We start from the raw sequence: 27,155 nt of genomic DNA on the forward strand, positions 1-27,155 counted from the left end.
AGAAGGATGTGCTTGGAAAAGTTCAACAAAAAAAGGTACATAAAAGAATGCTTTGCCAAGAGTTAAACCCGGGTTTACTACTTAGAGCAATTATCCTAACCGTTGGACTACAAACACTCTGACATCAAATTTAAAGGATATAATTGATTTGTTATATAAATGTTTATTTTCCTTTCGATTAGATTTGGTGCTTGTCGAGATGTTTCTCTGCCCTGGCGATGGAGAGTGCAAATAGCACACCCTAGATGGTGTAACTAGTCTCGAAAAAGTAAGTGTTTATCCTCCATGAATCAGATAAAACACCAAATTGTAGAGTTGCCACCAATCTTTTAATTCGGTGAGATTGGTCACTAAAATATCATATTATTTTAATAAAAAATCCTAAGAATAATATTAAAATAAAACAACTCGGGTCTGCTTACCAGAAAAATGAGTTTGGGAGTCGGTTACGTATGGAGAAGGATTAACACCACTAAAACACCCAAAATTGGTACCATTATTTATTAATTAAATATCTTTGCAATAAACAATAAATTTGTTCTTCAAAATAATTTACAATTAATTTAATATAAATAAATACTAAATAATATTTAATAAAACTATTATAATATTATTATAATCAAATAAATTAAATTATAAATTATAAATTATGTAAAATAATAATCTTAAAGTATAAATTCTAATAATAATTAATCAATGATTAAAATACTAAATATTAAAATCCCAGGTTATTAATACAAAGATTAAGTATTTTAGGTACTGAAATATTAAATAATAATGTTAAAAATAAAAGATATTAAATTTCATAGATTAAATTATAAAATAATAAAAATAATAAGTCTAATTCGAAATATTACAAAACCTATGTACTATTAGTGTAATTTAACCTAAATAAAAATTTAGGACTAAAATATAAATTATTAATATAATAGGGATTAAATGTGATGTTTTGCCTTAGAATATATAAACATATAGGAGGGACTAAAATATAAATAAGTAAAATGTAAGAATCAAATTGAAAGGTGTGAAAACTTGTTTCCGGGACCAAAATAAAAAATTACAGAATTATGGGGACCACGCGTGGAATTCAACCATTCCCTAATTACCCAGAAGCCCCTCCCAAAATGACGTCGTTTTGGGAGGGTTTAAATACCCCTTTAGCTGGCCATTTTGGCTATCTCTCCCCATTTTCTTTCTTTTCTTCTCTCTCTAAATGAGAGATTTCTCTCAATTCTCTCTAAAGCCCTCACATGAGGGATGGCCGGTCACCGGCAACCACTGATAGCCCTAGGGTTATGATACTCTAAGGTTTCGTCTAGATGAGCTGTGGTCCGTTGGATCTCTCCAAATCCAATGGTGATGGTTATTGGCGGCTGTTGGAGAAGCATGGGAAACCCTAGATTGGTCTTGGGCTTTTCGGGCATGTTGGGTTACTGGGTCTGAACCGGGCTGTTGGGACTTGGTTTTGTTGTAATTGGGCCTTCGAGTCTTCATTTGTATCGGGGCCCCGATTTTGTAATATTTTTAATATAATAATATAATAATATTAATATAATAAAAATAATATAGTAATATAGTAATATAGTAATAATATAATAATATCAACTCGGACGAAAATGACTGTCGACAGTTGCCCCTCTTTACTTATTTTTGTGTAAACAATAATAAAGCAAAGATAAAAAGATAATAAATTTTCGTCCTACTGACTTATTTCTATTAGGAAATCAAAAAAAAATAAAAACATCATACCCGAAAGTTTTACAGATGACCCAAAGGCTTTACAAATCACCTGGAGGATTTAATTTTCTAGAACATTAAATGAGAAACTTTGAAAATCGCTTCCTCATTTTCATGCGAAAACATCCTACACTGAGGTTTTACAGATGACCCGGAGGTTTTACAAATTACCCGAAGGATTTAATTTTTTAGAACATTAAATGAGAAACTTTGAAAATCGCTTCCTCATTTTCATGAGAAAACATCTTACCTTGAGGTTTTACAGATGACCCAAAGGTTTTACAAATTCGTGGATATAATTTACTGGGTAAAAAACTTCTTACTTTTCAACAATTTTATTTTTAGCCAAGATTAAATGAGAAACGTTGAAAATTGCTTTCTTATTTTTCAAGACAACTTGTTGGTTGGGCATGCCCCAATACTTTCTCTGTATGGATTGCGTTCATCTATTCTTCATATGTTTGCCTCTCCAAACATGACTCCTATATTTGTGATTTGGATCCTACCTTATACTGGTAAGATATTTTGTCCCTGCATCTTCTTATGGAAAATGTATTAATTTAAATTCAATGAAATATATCAATGAAATGCATGATGTTTATAAAAATGATGTTCTTATGAATGTATGAATGCAAAATATCAGTTCAATCCTTAATTAACTTCAACATTTGCTCTTTTTCCACTCGATCATTCCTTTTCATTTTTGAATAACCATATTATCTACTTATATCACCGTGTCTTCTATTACCTTTAGAAGAACTGTTTCATTTATGGGACTCTTGCCATACCCAAAATTATGACCTTGTTACCCCACTTTTCTTGATAACACCAGCTGTCCGTACCTGAACTTGTTTAGAAATCCAATAAAGCTTTCATCTTTGGAAAGAGAATCTATCATCCTTGAAAAGAGAATCTATCATTTTTGAAAAGAGAATCTATCATCTTTGAAGCATGTAGATATGAATATGCCAAACTTATCAGAGATTAATCAGGATATCAGGGGTGTTTGTTCTGATTTAACTCTTTAAATACATCATAAGGAGGATTTATCCTAATTTCTTTCATGTCTCCACATTTAATCAGATCTCGAACAAGGTTGTTCAAAACCATATCATGTCGAGATATATAACAACAACTTGTCGTTCAATCTTAGTTGGCTCCACTTGTTTCTTGTTGTTAAAGTTCCAACATTTCTTTTGTGGAAAAGATATCTTCATCATATTTCTAATCTTGGAATTAGAAGACAAATTTCATCTTAAGTCAACCACATGATCGTAACATTAGTTCAGCACCATAATCATTGGTTCGTAAAACATTTGACAACATATTCATCCTTTTTTGTGGTTTCTACCTAGATCTCTCCACCAGGGAACTCTTTGCATGATGTTTGAAGCTTTTGTATGATGCCACAATGATACTTCAAGTAAGATGATACTAGGGAACATTTGACAACATATTCATCCTTTCATGTGGCTTTTGTGGGGATAATGTAATCACATGGTGGACAAAACAGTGATGTATGGTCAACTATACTGTCATTGTTTCACCTTTTTCATTATTCATACCTCTTTGATTCAGGGAAATGATTTTTCCTTAGAATGATTAGGGTCCAGCATGCCCCAGCATTTGCTTCTTGTTTGTGTGAGCCTTCAAAAATACTCCAACATTGATGTGATTGTTCTGAATACCTGGTTGGATTATTTTTGTCTGAAATGGGCTTTCAGCATGCCTCAGGATTATTTCTGACTGGAATGGGTCTTCAGCATACCACAACCTTTTTATGTAAATGTGAGCTTTCAAGATGTGCCAACATTCTAAGTTGTAAGGTTCACTCTTGATGTCCATTTGATTTGAATCTCATGATCCTTACATGGTTCAACTTTGATATTGCATCATCGTCGGTACTCATGGCTTGATTCGTGCCCAAATCTCTTTATCTGAAATACTCTCATTCCAACAACTTAAGGAATTTTTTATAGACATGTATCTTCCAAACAAAGTAATCATCTATTCCTTAACTGATCTCATTTTCGATAGGCTCTGAGATACGTGCCTTTCTTTTGAATAAGGCGATCATTAGGCCTGTAAATGAACTGAACGTTCAGCGAACCGTTCATGAACCGTGCGGCGGGAAGTTCGTTTATGTGCGTTTATTTAATAAATGAACGAACATGAACAAGATTTTGTGTTCGTTTAATTAAATGAACGAACATGAACATAGGTCTCGTTCGTTCATTTACGTTCGTGAATGTTTGGTTATGTTAGTTCGGTTATGTTCGTTTATGTTCGTTCGGTTATGTTCATTTATGTTCATTCATTTATGTTCAACCCAATCTTCTTAAATCAATTTTGGTGACCAATTTGTAAGTATCTTAAAAATATTAATTAATATGATATTCTGATGGCCAATTCCATAATTAACCCAATTTTATTTGGAAAATCCAATAATATTAACACAGTTTAGTTCTTTTTGAACGATCCATAAGCTGCATACCCAGCACCGTCAACATCTACTACGCCGGAACCCTATGTGACTGCACCACCAGCTGTTTATCCGATGAGCAAAGAGGAGTCCCAGAAACCGGTTGCTTTCGAAACCAAGTCCAAAGGTGATGGATTCTGGAATGGATGTTAAGTATTAAGCACCATTTCTTCTACTCAAATAAGCTTCTTTTCTTTCATATATAATGGAGTATTCGAATTTACAAGTAAATAGTGATCAACCAGCAACTCAAGTCAGCTTACTTTGAACTCAAGAACCCAATAATGGTGAGGCCTTATTACATAGGTTGAGAAGTTCTTTAACGCGTTTCATCAAACAAATTTTGTGCACCATCCGGATATGAAAGTTTAGCCAGCCGAGAAAGAATGGTTTTTGATGTATGAGTTGGTGTGAACAATAAACCAACATACTTCTCTCATCTCCTAATTTTCAACTTCTACATAGCACAAAGCTAAGGACATGTTTGTTTGATCCCCATGGATTAAGGTCGGCAATCACATGAAACACAATCTGTGTTCATCTTGACTGTTGTTGAAGGAGATAAGAAGAAAGAAAGTGGAGGAACGTTATGCAATCCGACATCAGTAGCAAACAAGCAGCTCGGGGTTGGTAACTTATATAAAAGAAGATGGGGGAGAATATGTTTAAGCATCTTTGCGCTTGGGGCAATGTCGAGCTCGGAATCGAGCTTGAATCGAGCTCGGAATCGAGCTTGAATCAAGATCTTAATTTTTTTTTTGAGTTCGAGTCGAGTTTCAATATTATATTTCGAGTTCGAGTTGAGCTTGATAATTTTAAGCTCGCGAGTTTTCGAGTCGAGTCGAGCTGACTTTGAAAGTTTTCGAGTTCGAGTCGAGCTCAGCAATACTCGAGCTCGACTCGGCTCGTTTATACCCCTAGGTAGGGTCTCCAACGTTTATGTTCGTTTATGTTCGTGTTCATTTATGTTCGTGTTTGTTTATGTTCGTGCTCGTTTATGTTCGTTTATTTATTAAATGAACGAACATGAACAAATTATATTCCTTAATAAACGAACATGAACAAAAAATATTTTGTTCGTTTATGTTCGTGTTTGTTTATGTTCATTTATTTATTAAATGAACGAACATGAACATACCTCCGTTCGTGTGCGTTCGGTTCGTTTACAGGCCTAGCGATCATCTTCTTCTCGGCGGGTTGTCATAAAGGAATGTTATATGTCCAATTCACCAGGCTTTGGTTTCTCGAGCTATTTACTTTTAAGAATGTGAAATGTTTTATCATTCTGGCCTTGCTTATTCCTTTTCTCCAATAGATGTAGAATAGGCATCAATTTTTTTTCAAAAACCTTTTTTATTTGAAAATATCCTGTTTAAAATGTTCTTCCTCCTTTCTTATCAAAGAATGAAAGAATTTTGTAAAATAATGGCCCTTACAGGTTCACAATAGAATCAAATTATAAGAATGAATTCAAAGAATATCAAAAGAATCAACAACTTTTACTATTTTAGAGTTATAGCTCTTTGACAAGTATCAAGATTGAGAGGTTAGTTTCAGGTTGGCTTCCCTATTTTCTATGGTTACATCTTAGCGAAGATGTCACTCCTCTCTTACTCTTTTGTGAACATTATCACATGCCTCACTTTCTTGACTTGGTATCTTTAACCGGATCTGTACAAAACCACACAATCTAGTATAACAGTTACTAGACCTTCTAAAGTACTTCCATTTTAATTCTATGAGATCCTTGATTCTATCCAAATTAGTGTGAAAACATCGATCTAATAATGAAATTTCTGTGTGCATGTTTGAAGTAGACTATAACAGGTATTTATTTTACTTTTTACAATGACTTCTTTTACCATTTTGACTAGTTGAATTCAACTTTATTGACATTAGCCATCATTGGGCTAATTGAAAGTTATCCCTAAAGCCAGGGATATTAACCAATTTCTCAGAGGGACATCTTTTTCTGCTTATGACTCTTACTTTTTAAAAGAACCTGTTATAGTCTGTGTTTGGTGGAAAAAATATCATTACCAAATTTCAATTTACCAGCAACTGACTTTAGACTAGATTTGTCAAAGTTTGATCATCAAACCTCATCAATAGAAAAGTAATATAGTCAGCTTTGCAATGCCATAAAAGATGCCCCACGTTGTATGCTTCTAAATATCAATACCAAGCCTTTCATCTAATTCCTTGCATTGGAGAAGGCTCTCTCATTTTTGTGGGAGGGTGCAATGTTTGGATATATTTCACCTGAGGCAAGGTAAGGTTCCTTTTTTTTTTCTGGTATTCAATCTTGATACTTTTTTCAAAGATGTATAACTCTAATTGTAAAGAGTTTTTAATCTAGTGATATTCAAAGAATTGCAAGATTGCAAAATTGATTCAATGCTCATAACCTTAAAAGCAATATTCTTTTATTACAAAAGGCGAAGAAGGGAACAAAAACATGTCCAATCAAGATGTTTACAAAATAAGATAAAGCTCCATAACCGATGAAATGATCTCTGATATGATGATAATTGACTTAATCATGCTTTGATGCCCCACTTGAGTTTATCATCCATTGTTCCACTAATTCTCATGTTAATGTCCCATTATCAACAAGCATTTCTATCTCTTTTAATAGTGACCTACAACTCCTAGTAGAATGCCCAGATACTCCGAAGTGAAAATCACAAACACTATCTTGATCATAGCTATGAGTAGAAGGGTTTGGTGGCACTTTCATTGGCCTCAATGTAATGTAATGTCCTGAGATAGAAATTTGGAACACTTCCAAAGTATTTCTTGATCGCGAGATTTTCTTTGGTCGATCTAAACCACTAATTACTCATTTTCTTTTACGATTGTGGCGACTTTGGATGTGACATTCATTCACATCATCAGCTTTCGTTTTTTGATAGAATAGGCTTTTGGATTTTACTTTTAAGTTTCCTCTTCTGAGTGTATTTTCAATCAATTCTCCACTTGTCACAAGATGCTTAAAGCCATCCTTTGAACTTGCCAGCATTAACTCATAAAAAGGGGTTGGAAGGGAATCATAAAATATACATGATATCTCTTCTTCTATCATGGGAGGTTGAACTTGTGCTGCCACTCCTCTCCATCTTAAAGCATAATCTTTAAATCTTTCATTGGTCTTCATCTTTATTTCTTGAAGATCCTTACGTTTGGGAGCTAAGCTTTTAACATATCGATATTGTCCAAAAAATGCATCAACTAAATCAACCCATCTCTTAATCTGCTCTCGGTCCAAATGATTATATCATACTACTGCTGGCCCAATGAGGCTATTATGGAAGGAGTGAATTAACAAATCATCAAAATTTAGGTACCCTTCCATTTTTCTATAAAATATTCTTAGGTGGATTAAGGGACAACTGGTTACATCATATTTCTCAAAATCAGGCATCCTGAATTTATTGGGAATAACCAAATCTGGAACCAAACTGAATTCTCTTACTTCTAGTTCTTTGTGAGAGACATTAACATCTTTCATAGCTCTGATCGTTTCCTCCATCTGCTTGAATTCATCCTCATATTGTGTATAGTTAATGAGGCTATTCTTTGGATTCGAGTGGGATGCCCCATGGTTTGTTATCATCCTCGATGCATTAACCTAATAGAATTGTTGCTCTTTAATGGTCATTTCTTCTTCATTAGTAGTCGTAATTCCCATTACTTGGACCATATGATTCGATCCATAATGTTTCATTACTCGTATCTTGATGTACCCCGTCAAACTATTCTTACAGCTGATCTTGTGATTCCTCATGAGATTGCCCCATTATTTCCATGATGATGACACAATAATATGAATGAATGATCTCGGTTTTACTGCTACAAAACCTTTCATGAATTATTTACATGTATGTAACAATACTTAAAAAATGTAATACAGGTGTAAAATGCAAAAATGAGAATGCAATTTGTGCAATACAAATGTATGTATACAAAATGGTATTATTCAAGAATGATCATCTTAAAACAACTTTTATTAAGCACAAAAGTTTCGATACATCAAACAAAACTTTACATATAAGGGATAACTTTAACTCCTAATTTCTCTATTTCCTTAAAAAGCCAAGTTGATTTCTACTTGTGCTCAGGTGTATAGTTGTTAATCTGCTTTAACTCTTGTGTAAAGCCAACTAAATCAATCAGTTTATGAGCCACATTGCTTGCTTGGGCAGCAACTTCCTTTATGACGTTATCTTTTTCCTTCAGCTTATATGTCAATTCATGGGCTTGTAAACAATATTATTCATTTTTTTTGTAAGGGAATCTTTGCAATCAATAAGCTCTTGTACATGATCCAAAAATGTCATCAATTTCTTATTTTTGGCTTTAATGTCTTCTAGTTCAACTTCAATTCCACAGTGATGGATACGATATGAATCCTCCATTTTGATTATGACCTTATTCAAAATTTGATTTTCGGCTTGGCATCTTTTCAATTTGATGTCAGCTGTATTGCGCATTTCTTCTGCAACTCGTAGATCATGAGAAAACTTATTACCTCGATTTTTGTGTTTCTTGTAATTCTTTTTTGGTTTAGTAACCCCTGTTATCCACTCTTCTGGGGTATTTCCCAAACCAACCTTTTGAAAAACTTGACTGGTCTATTGGAGATCCTCACGCATAGTTCCCATTTCCGCCCTCAGTTTATCATTTTCAGTTTCCAAATGATGTATTTGAGCCTCATTCTTCAGCAAATCTTCTTCTTTCTAGATGCCCACACTATTACTCTTACCTTTGGCTACCTTTGGTATCAACCTGTCAGGATAATCAGTGACCAAACTAGATTGATTCTGAGTTTCTGAAGTTGGAAAATGACTCTTAAACGATGATGAATTCTAAATACATGGTTTTTTCATCTCTGGGAACTTTTACAACTATTTCCTTAGGGTCTCATGATGAATTATTGGTATGGATGGTGACTGTGCAAAATTTCTTACATTGGCTAAAATCAGAAGTCCCTTGTATATCTGAGATTGCAGGATTAGGTTCATCGAGTTCTCTCTCATTTTATACAGGAGTCTCTTTTTCGTTGGTCAAAACAGATATTATATCCATCATCTTGGACATTTTCTCATTTATCTCTCGTATCTACTTTTGCTCTTCAACGGACATACGATCTTTGGGTACATAGCTCTCTTCTATCCTCGGATCATGATGTCCTTCCTTGGCTATGTTGTAGTTTACTTGATCATGAAACCCTTTGTCCATAATGAAAATCTTTTATTTTAATGACTACTCTTGAATCAACACCTTTGACCATGTCATGATTTATGCAATGCAAGCAGAAAAAATCAATATAAACAAATTAAAGCCAAAATAAAGTGTATATATATAATAGAAAAAAATCCTATCTATATATGCATCATATCCTCATGCTTTCTAGTTCCGTGCTTTGTTTGGAAAAATAAACCTAACCGCATGATTTCTAGTTCTCATACATTTATTCAGAAAATAATAAAATAAAAAGACTTAACATGCTTTTCCTTGTGTGCTTACAAGACTCATTGGGTTAGGTTCTACTTAGACTCCAGTTTTAGGTTTGCTATATACTGGGTTTTGGCTCTAGAGTAAAAAGGGTCAATGAATTATCCTTTGTTGGTGTCCCCTTGGACTGCCAAGCCCTTAATCCTGGTCCATTACAGAATTTCGGATTAAGTTCAATTCGAAGGAACACACTTCCTTATGTCTATACGGAGGTGAAAACCACACGAGGAACATAAGGTCTGAGCTCAAAGAATGGTCCCCTATCCCATACGGAGGTGTAAACCACATGAGGGAATAGTTTCTCATTCACTTAAACAGGATAAGAGCAGGGTTTTAGCTCATGTCATGAATGCAGTGCTCAGTATGTGAGGAAAAGCATAACAAGGAATAAAATAATATACAACCTATTATCCTATTTTAATAACCCAAATTTAAATCTGTACATACATAAAAAAAAGTTAGTAAAATAATAAAAATATATAAAACAAAATTAAAACAAATTTATTATTTATTGTAAAGACGAATAATTGATAAATTGGTGGCTGGACTCTCATTTTTTAAGAATTCCCTAGCGGAGTCGCCAAGCTGTCGAGACGTTTCTCTGCCCTGGCAACGGAGAGTTTAAATAGTACACCCCAGACGGTGTAACTAGTCTCGAAAAAGTAAGTGTTTATCCTCCATGAATCAGATAAAACACCAAATTGTAGAGTCGCCACCAATCTTTTAATTCGGTGAGATTGGTCACCAAAATGTCATATTATTTTAATAAAAATTCCTAAGAATAATATTAAAATAATACAACTCTGGACTACTTACCAGAAAAATGAGTTCGGGAGTCGGTTACGTATGGGGAAGGATTGGCACCCCAAAACGCCCAAAATTGGTACCGGTATTTATTAATTAAATGTCTTTGCAATAAACAATAAATTTGTTCTTCAAATTAATTTACAAATAATTTAATATAAATAAATACTAAATAATATTTAATAAAACTATTATAATATTATATTATAATCACATAAATTAAATTATAAATTATGTAAAATAATAATCCTAAAGTATAAATTATAATAATAATTAATCAATGATTAAAATATTAAATATTAAAATCCTAGATTATTAATACAAAGATTAAGTATTTTAGGTACTAAAATATTAAATAATAATGTTAAAATAAAAGATATTAAATTTCATAGATTAAATTATAAAATAATAAAAATAATAAGTCTAATCCAAAATATTACAAAACCTATGTACTATTAGTGTAATTTAACCTAAATTATAATTCAGGACTAAAATATAAATTATCAATATAATAGGGATTAAATGTGATATTTTACCTTAGAATATATAAACATATAGGAGGGACTAAAATATAAATAAGTAAAATGTAAGAACCAAATTGAAAGGCGAGAAAACATGTTTTCGGGACCAAAATAGAAGATTACAGAATCATGGGGACCACGCGTGGAATTCAACCATTCCCTAATTACCCAGAAGCCCCTCCCCAAAATGACATAGTTTTGGGGAGGATTTAAATACCCTTTTAGCCGACCATTTTGGCTATCTCTCCTCATTTTCTTTCTTTTCTTCTCTCTCTAAATGAGAGAATTCTCTCAATTCTCTCTAAAGCCCTCAGAGGAGGGATGGTCAGTCACCGACTGGCTACCGACAACCACCAATGGCAGCCACCATCGACCACCACCCACGGTAGTCGAAAAAATATAAATTTACACCGAAAGATAGATCGACACACCCTAAAGTCGATTCCAAGCTTATTTTTCCTAAAAAACCTTCCACTCGTCCGAGATCTAGGATTTTACCTTCGGTAAAACGACGTTTCCAATGACTTTTTGGCTGCTAGAGAAGCATGGGAAACCTTAGATGGGTCTTGGGCTTTTCGGGCCTGTTGGGTTGTTGGGTCTGAACATGGCTGTTGGGACTTGGTTCTGTTGTAATTGGGCCTTCGGGTCTTCATTTGTAACGGGGCCCTGATTTTGTAATATTTGTAATATAATATATAATAATATTAATATATAAGAATAATATAGTAATATAGTAATAATATAATAATAGTAATAATATAATAATATCAACTCGGACGAAAATGACTCTCGACAGTGATGATGTCTTGTTCCCTTGAGCTACCATTACTAGATTGGAGTGTAAATTGGGGTTAAATAAAATTACTGCGGGGTTGCATTGAATGAGCAAGCAAGAACCATAAGATCTTCTAATGAATTGTGAAAGTTATATTTATTAATGTTGTTTAAAGTTAAACAAAATAAAGATGGTGAGATATACTATGAATAGTTACACATTGTGAGTTCACAACTAAATTTGAATCAAATTCTTGACATTTAGCTAGGAAGATGAGGATTACCTTGGTTGTAAGATTGAATCTAAAATTTGAAACATTGAAAGATCATATATTTATTTACATTAAGACCTTCCTACAGTGAGTAGAGACACTGATTTGTTTGCAGGTTCAGGAAGAAAGAATTATTTCTAAAGAGAACTACTTTCTCTTTCTGAGTTTTTTTGCCTTTTAAAAACTTATAATTTGATCCTCAAAATGCTAATTATTAATTTATTATTAACTTTACTAAAGAGTGTTCAGCAATATTTATTGACTTCATTGTAGTAAGGATTATTGAAGTGGGTTTAAATTTGGATTTACGAACAAGATAATCAAGGCAAATAAACTTTGAATTCATTCCCTTGACTTTTTATAGTTGCTTTGGCAATATTCCTTTTCAATAGAGCTTGGTATACGGACTACCCGCCCGTTTAGCCAGCGGGTTTTGACGGTGCGGGCTTAAATAGAGCGGTTTAAAAAGCCCACGATCATAAACGGTCTTGAATTCTAAGACCCGCGGCCCGTACCATTTAACCCACGGACTAACAGGCTTACTGCGACCCGTTAAATAACAACAATTTTAAATGCAATAAAAAAATAATGTTCTAACTTGCTGCACCTTTAAAAATGATCCAGCAACTTGAAAAGTCCATTACACTATTAAGTCTCAATAAGTCTCAAAATAAACAAGTAAATAAGTAACACCATTAAGTCTCAATAAGTCTAAAATAAATAACAACATAACACCATTTCGTGTGGAGGAGCCGCGACGCTGGTTCGTGTGGAGGAGATGTTGGTTTTCTTTAAGGGTTGAAAGAGATAAAGTTTAAGGAGTAGATTTCTATGGTCATTGGTGCCGGTTAGGATGGTGACCAAAAGTTTAAGTTTACTGTTTGTGTGAAAAAAAGAGAGAAGTTGGGGAGACAGAGAGAAACGGTGGAGAAGGGAAACAAAAAATGAGGGTATGGTTCCTAAAATTTTATAACGACATATATATAATATAAGTCACACAAAATAACATATTTTAGGGATTTAGGGCAACCATGACAAGTTTTAACGTGCTAATCGTGTAAGGGCTCCACCCACTTTTGAATGAATGCAATATAATCCTCAAACATAGTTTATTATTTTAATTTTGCACTCCAATTTTATGTTTTTTTATCACTGCATCAAGTTTTATATATTATTTGCATATTTGCATATTATGTTACTTTACCTTTTTAATTTAATTATTATATTTATACATGGTTTAATACTTTGATTTGTTTTTTTCTTTTTTTTAACGTATAAGTATATAGTTTTTCTTATGGTTAATTATTGGAGTATAATAAATGTTTTATGGCTTATTTATATATATATATATATATATATATTTTGATGGTATTAATTATAAATGGTAAATACATATATGAAAAAACAGAAATCTTTTTGCTTATTTTATCATATTACGTTACCATATGTATAATTAATACGTTCGAACTTCAAAATTGGATATCATCAAATTAAAACGTGAATTGGGCTTCAGATTTCAGTGCACATAAAATGTGAATTGGGCTATGACTAAAATGCACATAAAACGTGAATTGGGCAAAATGTAAATTGTCTTCCGTAAAACATAAAATAAATTGAAAAAATAATTAAATTAGGTGGGCAACCCACAGAGCCCGTGGGTATACCCATTAAACCCACAGGTTTAATGGTCCGGGCTAATAAGCCCGCAATTTAAATGAGCTTTATTTTTTGAGCTCGAAGCCCGCACGAGCCTCGGGTTATACGGGTAGCCCACTAGACTTAGCCCATATACCCAACTCTACTTTTCAAAGGTGGCAGCTATATTTATAGTATCTCACATGATGCTCATAAACTATGACTCCCATATTAAATTGGTCCTAAACTTTAAAATGTTTTATATAGGTCCTCAAACTATGGCTCCCATTTTAAATTAGTTCCTAAACTCTAAAATGTTTTATAATAGTCCTCAAACTTTCAGTTACATCCACTTTTGATCACTCTATTAATGTGCCATTGACTCTAGTGATTTTTGAAGGTCTTGGAAGTTGAACACATGATATTCTAAAATATTAATTTATTTTTTAAGGTCCTGAGAATGTTTAAAAGGTTACGGGTTTAATTATCAATATCTTAAAAAATGTATTAAATATTTTAACTAATAGAGTTAAAAATACGTTTACGAAAGTATCAAAATAAAATGATATTAATGTTGACAACTGATATATAATGCTTTAGAGTTAAGGAGTAAATTAAAATGGAATCAATAATTTAGAAATCAATGTAAATCATTTTGAAATTTAAGGTTTAGTTTGAAATATAAATCATAATTTAAACATATCGTATGCAATCTCTTATAATTAATAGAAGAAAAGATTGTGCATGTTAGAGAATTTTTTATGGTACCTGCTAGTATTTTCTAAATGATAGTTCAAATATATAAAATATGAATTCGGCACTCATTTTCAAATTTAAAGTAATGTCATTTTTAATGTTTTAACTTAAATTCTTTAAATGTATAGTCGTCTCGAATATTTTCAAGATCCTAAATGATACTAAAAAAATTCTTTTATTTAACAAAATTATATTCTATTACTTTGAACAATTAATATAATATTAAATTAATAAATCTTAAAAATTTGATTAAATTAGGGACCTGAATTATAAAAGTAAAAAGTAAGAGTAAAAAAAATTAGGAGCCACAATTACAAAGGTAAAAAGTTAAATTAAAAAAATTAGGAGTCTCAACTATAAAGATAGAAAGTAAGATTGAAATAATTAGGGACTTCAATTATAAATGTAAAAAGTAGAATTGAAAAATTAAATGCTTCAATTGTAAGGGTAAAAAGTGAGATTACAAAAATTAGGGACCTTAAATATAAAAAGAAATAAAGACTAAAAAAATTAAAGATTTCGATTATGAATATAAAAAGTAAGTCTGAAAAATTAGAGACTCTATAAAAAAAATGAATACCTTAAACAATCGCTGAAAAATACTCCCCTATTAACTGACTTTGTAAAAGTACAATATATTTTATCAGTGTATTATAAAGTGTAATAGTTATGTTTGATACAAAATAGCTAAGCCTAAACTCATAAGAACAATAACCAATGAGTTAGAGAAAAATCTCATAAAACAATATTACTTTTTTTTATTAATTCTTAATGTAAAAATAAGTGTCTAAATTATATCTAAAGTTAATTTTAAAGACTTTTTCGTTAAAAATAAGTGTATAACGTTTCTAATGTTACACTTTTAACGTCGGTTAAAATAATAATTTTAAGTGTTTTTAAAAAAAAAATGAAATTTTATATGGATGTACATGTCACTTAATGGTCGAATTTAACGTCGATTATGGTCCAGGTATGAAAAAATATAATGTTAAACACATATTTTTAGCTAAAATTCTTTAGACACTTAAAATTAAAAAGATATAATTTAGACACTTATTTTTACATTAAACCTTTTATTAGAAAAAATTATGTATTAAACTACAATATAAATTAGCTTTTCAATACTAGCTTTTCAAGACTTAAATATAGACTACTAGCGTTGAGTCTAATAAGTGTATATCCTAAAATAAAACTATAAATTAAAAAGTTAAAAAGACATAATAATAAAAAAATAACTCTCAACATTATTATGTTTTAATTATACTCCTAAAAATATCTTATCACTTTAATAAAATAATATTAAAAAATCAAGATACTAAAATTATTTTTTAAACATTAACTTAAAAAAGAATTTCAAATTCGGTAACTTGGAAAGTTAAAAAAATAGATATATGAATGAAGGTCCAATTGAATGCGCTCACAAGTCAAACTAAATAGGATCTTACTTCTGAAAAAGAAAAGTAACTTCAAATACGATACGATTTATTTAAATAATTTATTTTTAATTAAAATATAATCTCATATTAATATTTATATTATTTCATAAATAAATTTAAATAAAATAAATTTAAAATCATTTATTTTATATGAATCGGACCAGACTTCAATTTAAAAGTTTTACGTTCAAATTTAACCCAAATCAGGACCCTCCCCAACGAAGATGTCTACTTGTGTAATGGCAGGTGACACCTACAACTACGGTTTTGTTCTATACAGTCAGTTGGGTTTATTGTCTTCATGTCCTAAAAATGATGACCTATTGTTTTTTTTAATTGTCGTCCGACTTTCTCATAATTTTATAATGGTTAATTCCGATTAATTCTTGTGGTACATTTAATTTTGTTAGATGAATTTTTTAATAAATTTTTTTATATATGTATAAAATTTTAAATTTATTTTAAATGATATAAAATTATTTATCATGTAAAATTAATTCATTAGGAAATAAAAATTTCATTTTATAAATCTTGTTTATTATATTATTTTTGTTGAATAATCGGGCAAAGATAACGAAAGAACACAAGAATTTTAACGAGGTTCAGCAATGTGCTTACATCCTCAGTGCCTATGCGGCGCTAGAAGTTTTATTCAATGTCTCATAGGTTTAGGTTACATATCTATTTATAATAAAAAACCTGGTACATAATAAAATTTAGAGAAAATAACTTCAGTGACCGAAAATGCCTTATAATATACGATTTTAACCAACTTTTTTTGGATTTGCGAAAATGACCAACAAATTCGCAAAGCGAACTCCAATTTCGCAACACAGGTTCCAAAATCGCAACGATAATTTGTAAATCGCAACGCAAATATGTAAATCGCAACGCGAATATGTAAATCGCAACGCGAATATGTAAATCGCAACACATAAGTCAAATTCGCAATGCTAATTACTGATATAGGTAAACAATACTATCGCAATGCGATTTTCGTTTTCGCAATGCGATTCTCCAAAATCGCAACGCGAATTTCATTTTCGCAATGCTAATTACCTATATCGGTAATTAGCGTTGCGAAATTCGAGTTGCGAATTTGAAGAATTCGCGTTGCGATTTACATATTATCGTTGCGATTTACCTATTCGCAACGCGATTCTCCAAAATCGCAACGCGTATTTCATTTTCGCAACACTAATTACTTATATCGGTATTTAGCGTTGCGAAATTCGAGTTGCGAATTTGGAGAATTCGCGTTTTGATTTACATATTATCGTTGCAATTTACCTATTCGCGTTGTGAATTACATATTATCGTTGCAATTTAACTATTCGCGTTGCGAATTTGACCTTTTTTTTTTGAAAAAGGGTACCTTGTATTGAATAATAACAAAGTACATCACCCCTAGGACCTCGTTAAAAAACCTCCCTAAACCTATCGGAGGAAAAAGAGTGTACCATGGGGTGATACTTGAATACAATCTGGAAAGACAAAAACGCTATAACCCAAAAAACGCATACCGCACCTAATTCCTAAACCTTGAACCATAACAACCAAAACCATGTACCACATTACAACCAATAAGCAAGTAAACTAACACATGTGAATAACACACCAATTAGGTGCGGTAAACTGCAGAAACATTACAATAACAGCAAAAAACTACAATTGCAAAATTGGAAAAACAATATACATCATAACAGCAGAAGCGTTCAACGAAGAACGAAGGACTCGGGGCTACGAATAAAATCTTGCACGTATGGAATCAAGGTAGGCCAATAAAAATTAGACCAGACCCTTACCTGAAATAAAACTTTAGAAAAATATCTGATCCACTGTAAACGATACACCCTTAAATCGAGATTGATTTCTGCATAACCATATTACCCAAATTAGTCCAAAAAAAACCAAGATGCCATACCAACCTACCACGCTTCCTAATTATTTGCGAGAACCATACTTGTAACAGTTGTTTTACATTCTTGGGGATTACTATGTTCACTGTCCACACCTTGCACCATCGTTGCCATACTTGCCATACAACTCCACAATGGCATAAAACATGGCTAATAGATTCCGATTCGCATTTACAAAACACACATTCGGGCTGATCTATACTCCTAACTCCTCTTTTTTGCAACTCTGTAGTAACCGGTATCCTTTGATGAACTACTTTCCACACAAAAGTAGCTACTTTAGGTGGTGCAAACTTAAACCAAACCAATCTCCATATAGGATCTTTCGACTTACCACAACATTCCAACTTAATACAATAATCTTTCATTGAATACCTACCATGAGACGCACCACTCCACTTGAGCCGATCCTTACTCGGAAAAATGCTAACAGCTTTATTCAGAACAGATAAAAAATCAGACCATGTAGACTTTTCCCAATCAAAAAGAGGTATTCTTAGCTGAATATTCCATTCCCAAACACCATGATGCCACCTCCCAAAATCAGAAATCTTATCGAATTTTCTAGTAGCAACAACAAAAATTCTCGGAAATGAATCTTTGAGTGAATTCATGACGGTCTATCTATCCGTCCAGAATTCAATCTTGGCGCCGTCACCCATAACACACTTTAAATCAGAAAGAAGATCCACCTCATTTGAAAATACGGGATTGATAATGCCACGCCACACCCAATACGAGTTCCTAATGGATACTGCTTTCAGAAGAATCGAAGCACTATCGTAATTGTACTTCGCTACAATTATTTTCCTCCATAAACTATTAACTTCCTCACTAAATCTCCAAATCCATTTATTCAGCAAAGCACGATTCTTAGTTTTTACATCAACAATACCCAAACCCCATGCGACTTTGGCCCACAAACATTATCCCACTGAATCCAGTGAATACTCCTCTCCGACTTAGCATTCCACAGAAAATTTGATATGCATTTGTTGATAGAATCAACAATAGTATTAGGAATATGAAAAATGGATATATAGTACACCGGTAAGTTTACCAAAACAGATTTAATAAGAGTTAGTATACCTCTGAAAGAGAGGAGTTTACCTTTCCAAATTTGAAGGTGATTCCTAACTTTATCCAGTATGGGCTATCAAATGGACTTAGAATTTTTCTTCTGGCCAAGCGGAAGCCCCAAATAAGTCAAAGAAAGCTTTGCCGACACACACAATATCTTATCTGCCCAACTCTTCACAATGCTCTCATCCACATTGATCCCAAAAAGCATGGTTTTTTTCAGATTTAACTTCAACCCGGCTGCCAGTTCAAAGATTTTTAGCATACGATTGAAATTTAAGACCGACGACTCTTTTGCGAATTTGACTTTCGTGTTGCGAATTTCATTTTCGCAACGCGATTCTCCAAAATCGCAACGCGGATTTCATTTTCGCAACACTAATTACCTATATCGATAATTGGCATTGCAAAATTCGAGTTGCGAATTTGGAGAATTCGCGTTGCGATTTTCCAAATTCGCGTTGCGATTTTCCAAATTCGCAACGCAAATTTCGTTTTCGGAACGCGATTCTCCAAAATTGTAATGCGAATTTCGTTTTCGCAACGCTAATTACCGATATAGGTAATTAGCGTTGCGAAATTCAAGTTGCGAAAACGAAATTCGCAACGCGATTCTCCAAAATCGCAATGCGAATTTCGTTATCGCAACGCTAATTACCTATATCAGTAATTAATGTTGCAAAATTTGAGTTGCGAATTTGGAGAATTCGCGTTGCGATTTACCTATTCGCGTTGCGATTTTCCAGCGTTGCGAATTTGGAAAATCGCAACGTAAATTTCGTTTTCGCAACGCGAATTTCGTTTTTGCAACGCTAATTACCTATATCAGTAATTAGCGTTGCAAAATTCGAGTTGTGAATTTGGAGAATTTGCATTGTGATTTACCTATTCGCGTTGCGAATTACGTATTATCATTGCGATTTAACTATTCGCGTTACGAATTTGACTTTCGCGTTGCGATTTTGGGACTTGTCTTGCGAAATTGGAGTTCGCGTTGCGAATTTGTTGGTCATTTTCGTAAAATCCAAAAAAAGTTGGTTAAAATCGTATATTATAAGGCATTTTCGGTCACTGAAGTTATTTTCTCTAAAATTTATCGTTTAAAGTTTAAGATTCAGATTTTAATGTTCAGAGTTCAAGGTTCAAAAATATCTTATGTCAAGAAACGTTCACCTTATGTACTGTTTGGTGTGACTTTCTAAAAGTGTTTTTAGATAAAAAGCTCGTTTCGATAGCAAGATCAATGTCCAAGAAGTAAAAAAATAAAAAAAAAATCATGGTGGAAACGGCAATTTCAAATGAATCATAAAAGCTAAGATTTCTAGTTTTTCAATTTCAACGTTGTGTTTGGAAGCAAATTAGTTGTACCCTTAGGGTGCGTTTGGTTCACGGAATGTAAGATTACCAGGGAATAAGATTACTGGGAATGTTGTATTTTGTGTTTGGTTGGTTTAGCATGAATGTAAGATTACTGTGTTTGGGTAAAGGAATAAAAGATTATTTGAATGTATATTTGACCAAATTGTCCTTATTATATATTTGTTTTTTTAACAAATTGGAAAATATTTATATATTTTCTTTAAAAAATTTAAATTCATAAAATTTATATATATATTTTTACAAAATTGACAATATAAAAAGGTTTAATGAAATGGTAAAATTTTATTTTAACCCATGAACTTCATATAAAATTTTAATTATAGATTTTTTTTGTAAATATAAAATAGTTTAAGGATAAATTTGTAATTTAATCTTTGTAGAATTTTTATTATTCAGTGACAGAAGAAGGATATTTTTGAAATTTTTTAAGGGCATTTTAGCTCAAAACGCCGATAATCCAACAATACCTAATGAAAGGGAGAGATAATGACATTCCCGGTAATATACCCCAAAAAATCTATTATTGGTAATAAAACATTACCGGGAATGAGATTCCCAGCCAACCAAACATGGGATCTTTCGCTTTTATGCAACCTCCCAAGTCCAAGTCAAGTGCTAGCTTATTAAGCATTAAAAGTTATTCTAAAAATATTAAATTCTATAATTTAATCGCTAAACCATACAAAAATTTAGTTATTTATTTAGAATATTATTAGAACTTTTGGTATCATTAATTAGAAAAATTAACCCACAATATTACTCCTAACTTATTTTCTGTTTCATTTCATTTTTTGTACAAAATGTCTTTTAACGTTTTCGTTTCTCGTCGGTGTTGTTACTTCAGTTGCAGAACTCTAAATTTTTATGGTTTGATATTATAAACCAGAAGGCAACGAAATCAAAGTGGAAAATTCATTATTAACAATAACGTTTTCTTTCGATTCAGTTAGAGTTGATTATTGATCGACAAATCATTTTCTTTTAACTAAAAAATAAAATCTTTTGATTTGAAATCTTTCTAAGATATAATGATTCAAGCAGATGTGAAAGACGAATTCTAGCCTAACTTAGCTGTTGGTTGTTATGTCTTTATAAAAAGATTTAGGGATTGAAATCTTTCTTTATTTTCTAAAATCTATGGAGTGTTTTTCGAGATAAAAAAATGTTATGTTCTTTAAAAATATTGGGTTTAAACAGTTATAACTATATGATATATATTGTCACTTAGTTAAGAAAATAATAAGTAAGATAACTATTTGAAAAAATGTAAAGAATGCTATCTACAATATTTATTTTTATATCTTAAGTCTTAATATATAAAAATAACAAAAATAGATTTTAAAGTAGAAGTTATAAAAATATATTAAATTTAAAGTATAATAAATACTTTTTAAATAATAATTAAAAATAAATTTGATTTGATCATTTTCATATAGAAACGATTTTAAACATATTTAAAATCTATATTTTGAATTTAAATAAATATACAATATATTGGTTTCATATATAAATTTGATCAAACTCATAAAAATTATCTATTCATGACACTTGGTAGGGTGTTAAGGATAGTACTTATAGAATGACCCTTTATTTCGATTTTTACCTAAAAGAAAAAACTTCGTATTTGATAAACTTTTCAATTTTATTTTTGGATTATTTTGTTCATATTACTTAGTAATTTTACATTTAAATACGGTTTTATTATAAAATAAATATTTAAATTATACTTTTTTTTTATCGATTTTTACTGTTTAATTTTTTTTTATTAAAATTAAGTATTTTATATTTTATTCAATTTTTTGCAGACCAATCGTTAAAAATTATGCTCAATGAATTTTTGCTATGCGGCCCTTGTTCACACTTTTTCCTGATAAAGGAACAAAATTGCAAAAATTATTTCATTTTTAATAAATTCAAATATTTTAAGTCTCAATTTTACAAACCATCTATTTCAGTCTTTTCTGTTGATATTAAATTTATATATATAACATATTCTGAGAGCGATAAGTCATCAAAATAAATTAAATTCGTGGATTAATGTGAACAAAAAATTGAATGTTATTAAGTTTAAGGTATCACTTTAATTTTTGAAGTTGGTAGATCTTAGAAAATAGGTATAAGAATTAATAGTATAATTTAATTTAACAGTTGCAAGGGATTTAGAAAGAAGCCCATGTTCTGGCATTCATTGCACCATGCAAGTTGTTCCTCTTGCAGGGTTCTTTCAGGGCAATGAACTGAAATTTTCTTTTCAAATAAGCAACAGGGTGTTCCAACATGGTTCCCAACTTCACCTTCCGATTGAGCCGTCTCCAAGTGAAGTGAGTGGATACTAATAGTGTTGGATACAGCAGGTAAAGCAACCTTAAAAGCAAAAAAGTGGTGGATAAGGCCAAATAGGTCTCTTGCTTAAGTAGATTCTATGGAGATCTTGCCCAAGAGAAAGAGCTGGCTTCCTGTTCAGTGCTATTATGCTTCTCATGTTTTTATATGTGTCGGGTTGTGTCCAGCGATGTTCTATCCAGAGATTTGTTCTTAAAGCCTAGAACAATGCAACATATTCAATAGAAAACTAAACATGAGTAATAAATTAGTTGTCTTCATTTAACTTATTTTATAACATTACCATCCTATATAGGATTATAGGATCTCATGAAGAAGAATGGGAATGCAATAATTGCGCGCACGGATAAGATTATGTAGGATGAGATGGTACGTTTTTGACATACACCAAAAGCAAAAGACAAAATGAAGATGGTTTACGGTTCAAAAAACGTAGAAACCATAATCTTGAGCTCTAACACAACCAAAATGCATGATGATAAATCAAGCACCACATAGGCAATCACAATTCACCAGTTAATACCAGAGAGAATTTATGAACAGAAAGTACACAAAAAAGCCGAGAATAGAGAATGAAAAAGCTTCATATAAAAACATTCCAGCACTCATTAACTCGAGATAATATGGATCTGCATAGTCGTAGAACCTCAAAAGTTGAAGAAACAGGTCTTACCAGTGACATCATAATAGAAGGCACCAACGGATTCAACAGACCGGTTTCCATGATAACGTTTACCTGCATTCTAGATTTAAAAGGAAAAGGGTAGGAAACCCATGAACTCCATATTTTGAGAGTATGCTGAAGAAATCAAATACCACCATTAATTAGTTTAACAAGATATATACTCATATCACTGCAAACACCAAACTGAAAGATATTGGATAGCAAACCTTGGCCTGACAGATCCAAGTGTTAGACACTGGAAGAGTTGAAACTAAAGCAGATTTCAGGGCAAAGTCAGCTCTTTTATATACAGTAGTAAAAAGGGAATTTTACCCGAATAACACCCTAACAACGAAATATTATCTGTCAGACACCCTTTTTCTAAATATTATTGATCTAGCGTCCTTTCCTACTGTTGAAACAATATTTTTAAAAGGGATCTCGCTTCGAATAATTTGATGACCGATTAACAATAAAACGTGATTCGATGAGTCGCCACCAATATTTGATTAGGGTGTGATTGGGCACCCAAAAAGTATTTACCATTTTAATAAAAAAATATTAATTTTAATTAAAACAACAAATGTACGATCTGCGTTACCAAAAAGTTGAGTTCGAGAGTCGGTTACGAGAATAAATTCATAGAGCGATGACACATCCCAATTTCATTTATGGAGTCGGGTCAGAATTTATCGATTGAGTAACTCTCATATTACTCGTGAGGTACTTTACAAAATTTAGATAGACTTTATTGGTATTCCTTTATGCAAGGTAGAGCCTTAACGGATAAAAACTTAGGTTTGCTCGTTTCAGATAGGGACTCAACCTTGAAGTTTCGACTTAGAGAAGTACGATTGTAGTCTAGGGGCATGTACTGATTAGACATCTTTTGACATTCGACCGGCCGATCTATCTTAAAAATTTTAACTCAACCTAAGCTATGATACCACTAAATCTAACACCCCCAGACCGATACGGATGACCCAATTCGATCTGGGTTTCACATTAGGGCCACCGGAGCGACCCAACATAAAAATAGCGGAAAATACGTTTTTATTTAAAACATGTAAAATCATAAAATGATTTATGAATACAAAATAAAATTTATCTGTATTTAGAAATAAAACATATTTCAGACTTGTATATAAAACAAATACAACCTACATGCCCCCTAATCACATGTACCATACTCTATAACCAACGCCGGAAAAACTCCCTTACTGAAGTCGATAGTTGCACTGGTACAATTCTTTTAACATGCAATGGTGAGTAATAGAGTATGTTTCGGAAAGCTCAGTAATACAGACCTACCAGATGATGCTACAGGACATGCAGATAAATGAAAAGCCATATAATTTCCTTATTGAATCAGACGTATACCGATTTTCAGAATAATATGGGGTTCCACTGGTAGTTCATCGAGTAGAAGCCATGAAGATCTTAGGTCATAAGAAGCATTCATAGTATGACGTTTTCAGGAGATCAAATAGCATGTCTAGTGTGTTCCAATGAAAATTCATTGAAAATATATAAATCTTTTCAAAACCATAACGGAACCCTCCAACCAAACTCCATTATGCAGTTACCCAAAACTACGTCCATGGGGCTTACCCTAAGCATACAACAAAAGGAGCCAACCTAAGATATGCCTTAGGGCCTACCCAAGGGTATCCTTAGGTCTGTAAGGACTTACCAACTGGATCAGGGTTATGCCTCCATACACCAGAATCATATCCATATAAATATCTTGTAGAAATCAGTTTTATCCTTAAATCGTAATATCTGGATCGTGATCCAGTAATATGTCATAACAGTGATAATGAAATAAATCGTATAACTGATTTCCACATGTACACCATAATTAGTCCAATGATTAACCCAAAGGAGTGTCTTGGGGTCTGAGAGCCTACCCAAGGATCACATTAGGTCCGTAAGAAATTTCCAGCTTGATCATAGCTGTATCTTCAGTCTACCCATATAATATCCCAAATAAAATAGTTCCATTAGTAACTAGTATATTTCATGTTCCATAAATCAATAACCATAATTTTATTCCAGTGAAAACATGAAACCTAATAACACATTTCAGGTAACCATAATTCATAAACCAGTAAATTCCATGATTCCATAAATTAGGAACAATTCATAGTTTTCGATGAAAACCATAATCAGATATCACATACCATGTTGTCATGGTTCATAAACCAGTAAATTAATAATTTCATTAAAACTCATTTCAAAACATATAGAACCGTCATGTAGTACATGTGTTCCACACTAGAGTATCCAAGTATTTTTTAGAGTCATTTGGTAATTATCAGTATGGATAACATAAAACTTGTGCAATTTGATCAGATTCCAGGAACGAGGTCCTATTGAAGGGAATCAATTACTAACCGATCTAATCAGATATTTAAGGTTGATACTTCAGAATCCCACTATGATTCAGGTGCATCCGGAAAGTGTTTAGGTATTTACTGAGAGGGATTCTATTACCTAAACAATCATTGGTATTCGAGAGTATGCATTAAATTAACAGGACTTTAGTCCAGTTGAACCAAATGGGGTATTCATAATCCTTTGCATCTGAGTTACTTGTGTTTTCTATATATAACCGTAGCAATTTGAGCTAATAAGGGAGAAATGAAGATTTAGGGCACTTATAATTTGTGTCGATCTATCGGATTATCGAACAACTTGAGCTGACAACTCCCAGAACTTACGCCTGTCGAATGGTCAAATCACTTCTCTTCTAGGGTATTTACTCTTTAATACCAACAATTCTTGTTCATAGATCATCTTTAGAATCATTACTAAATATATCTTAAGGAGAGGAACATATATTCCACAGATCTTTATTTCATTTTCCACGTTTCAACTGTATTAGGAAATGCTGACTTACTTGATTGGTGGTTTATAACCCATAGGGATGATACATCATGTATGTTCATCAGAGTTTCCAGACTTATCCAAATCATTTACTTAATCCTTAATCATTGAGGTTGCTAAGTTCATTTATTAGTCAAGTCTATTCCTGTCAATTCGGAGTTTCCAAAGTAATTCGGTCGTTTCAATATTTAGATACATACAATACTTCCATTCAGTTCATTTAGAGTTGTGGGTATTAGTAATTCTAGGGTTTAGACGTACTTTAGGCCATTTTATACTTTAGGGTATTTTGGTCATTTTACACTTTAGGGGTATTTCTATAATTCCAATATAGATCCAGAATTTAATTCGATGATTCCAAAGTTCCCGTGAATCAAGGTATGAGTTCTCAGGTCGTCTCTATTATCATAGTCATCCATATTTCATTTTACTCTTTAAGGGTATTATCGTAATTATATTCAATTCCAACAATGACATTACTTCGGGTAAATTAGGCTTGAAAGTATTCCAGTTCCATTAAAGTTTAGAGTACTTTGCTTATTTGCTCACTGAAGGTTAATTTCACCATTAAGGGAAATCTTGGTCCTTTTTAAATACATGGGCATTTTTGTAATTTATCCATGGCGCTCCTTTCGGTAATTTCATATCCAATTATTTCCAACATTTAACCTATAACAAGATTAATTAGAATTTACGTGTTATACGTTTTACTGATTTACTGATTAAATCATTGAACCGAGGTTTATTCTCGGTCACTCTACATATTTCTTTTTCGAATCATATGAGGCTTTTACAGTGTTCTATCCTTAATACTATTTATGTTTGAGTTCAATGATAATTAATTACCTCTAATAGACCAATCAATCCAATCAAGCATTTACCAACTATCCATTAGTTCCGTAAAGCATACAAAAGGTAATAGAGTATTACCTCAGTTTCTATGCCA

The 27,155-nt window shown here is 32.1% G+C and overlaps 1 protein-coding gene and 1 pseudogene across 1 annotated transcript; both read right to left on the reverse strand.

The window, feature by feature from the left end:
- Window positions 1–17,555: 17,555 nt before the first annotated feature.
- On the reverse strand, window positions 17,556–18,467 carry LOC120215560. Its single transcript, XM_039213213.1, has 2 exons — window positions 17,867–18,467; window positions 17,556–17,569 (listed from the first exon to the last, which is right to left on the reverse strand). The coding sequence occupies exons 1-2, from the start codon at window positions 18,465–18,467 to the stop codon at window positions 17,556–17,558; spliced, it is 615 nt and encodes a 204-aa protein (XP_039069144.1).
- A 3,701-nt stretch (window positions 18,468–22,168) lies between these two features.
- Window positions 22,169–23,478, reverse strand: LOC120215561 (annotated as a pseudogene).
- Between the last annotated feature and the right edge of the window lie 3,677 nt (window positions 23,479–27,155).

The sequence above is a fragment of the Hibiscus syriacus genome, unplaced genomic scaffold, assembly GCF_006381635.1.
Source record: "Hibiscus syriacus cultivar Baekdansim isolate YM2019G1 unplaced genomic scaffold, ASM638163v2 tig00110123_pilon, whole genome shotgun sequence".
NCBI classification, from domain to species: Eukaryota; Viridiplantae; Streptophyta; class Magnoliopsida; order Malvales; family Malvaceae; genus Hibiscus; species Hibiscus syriacus.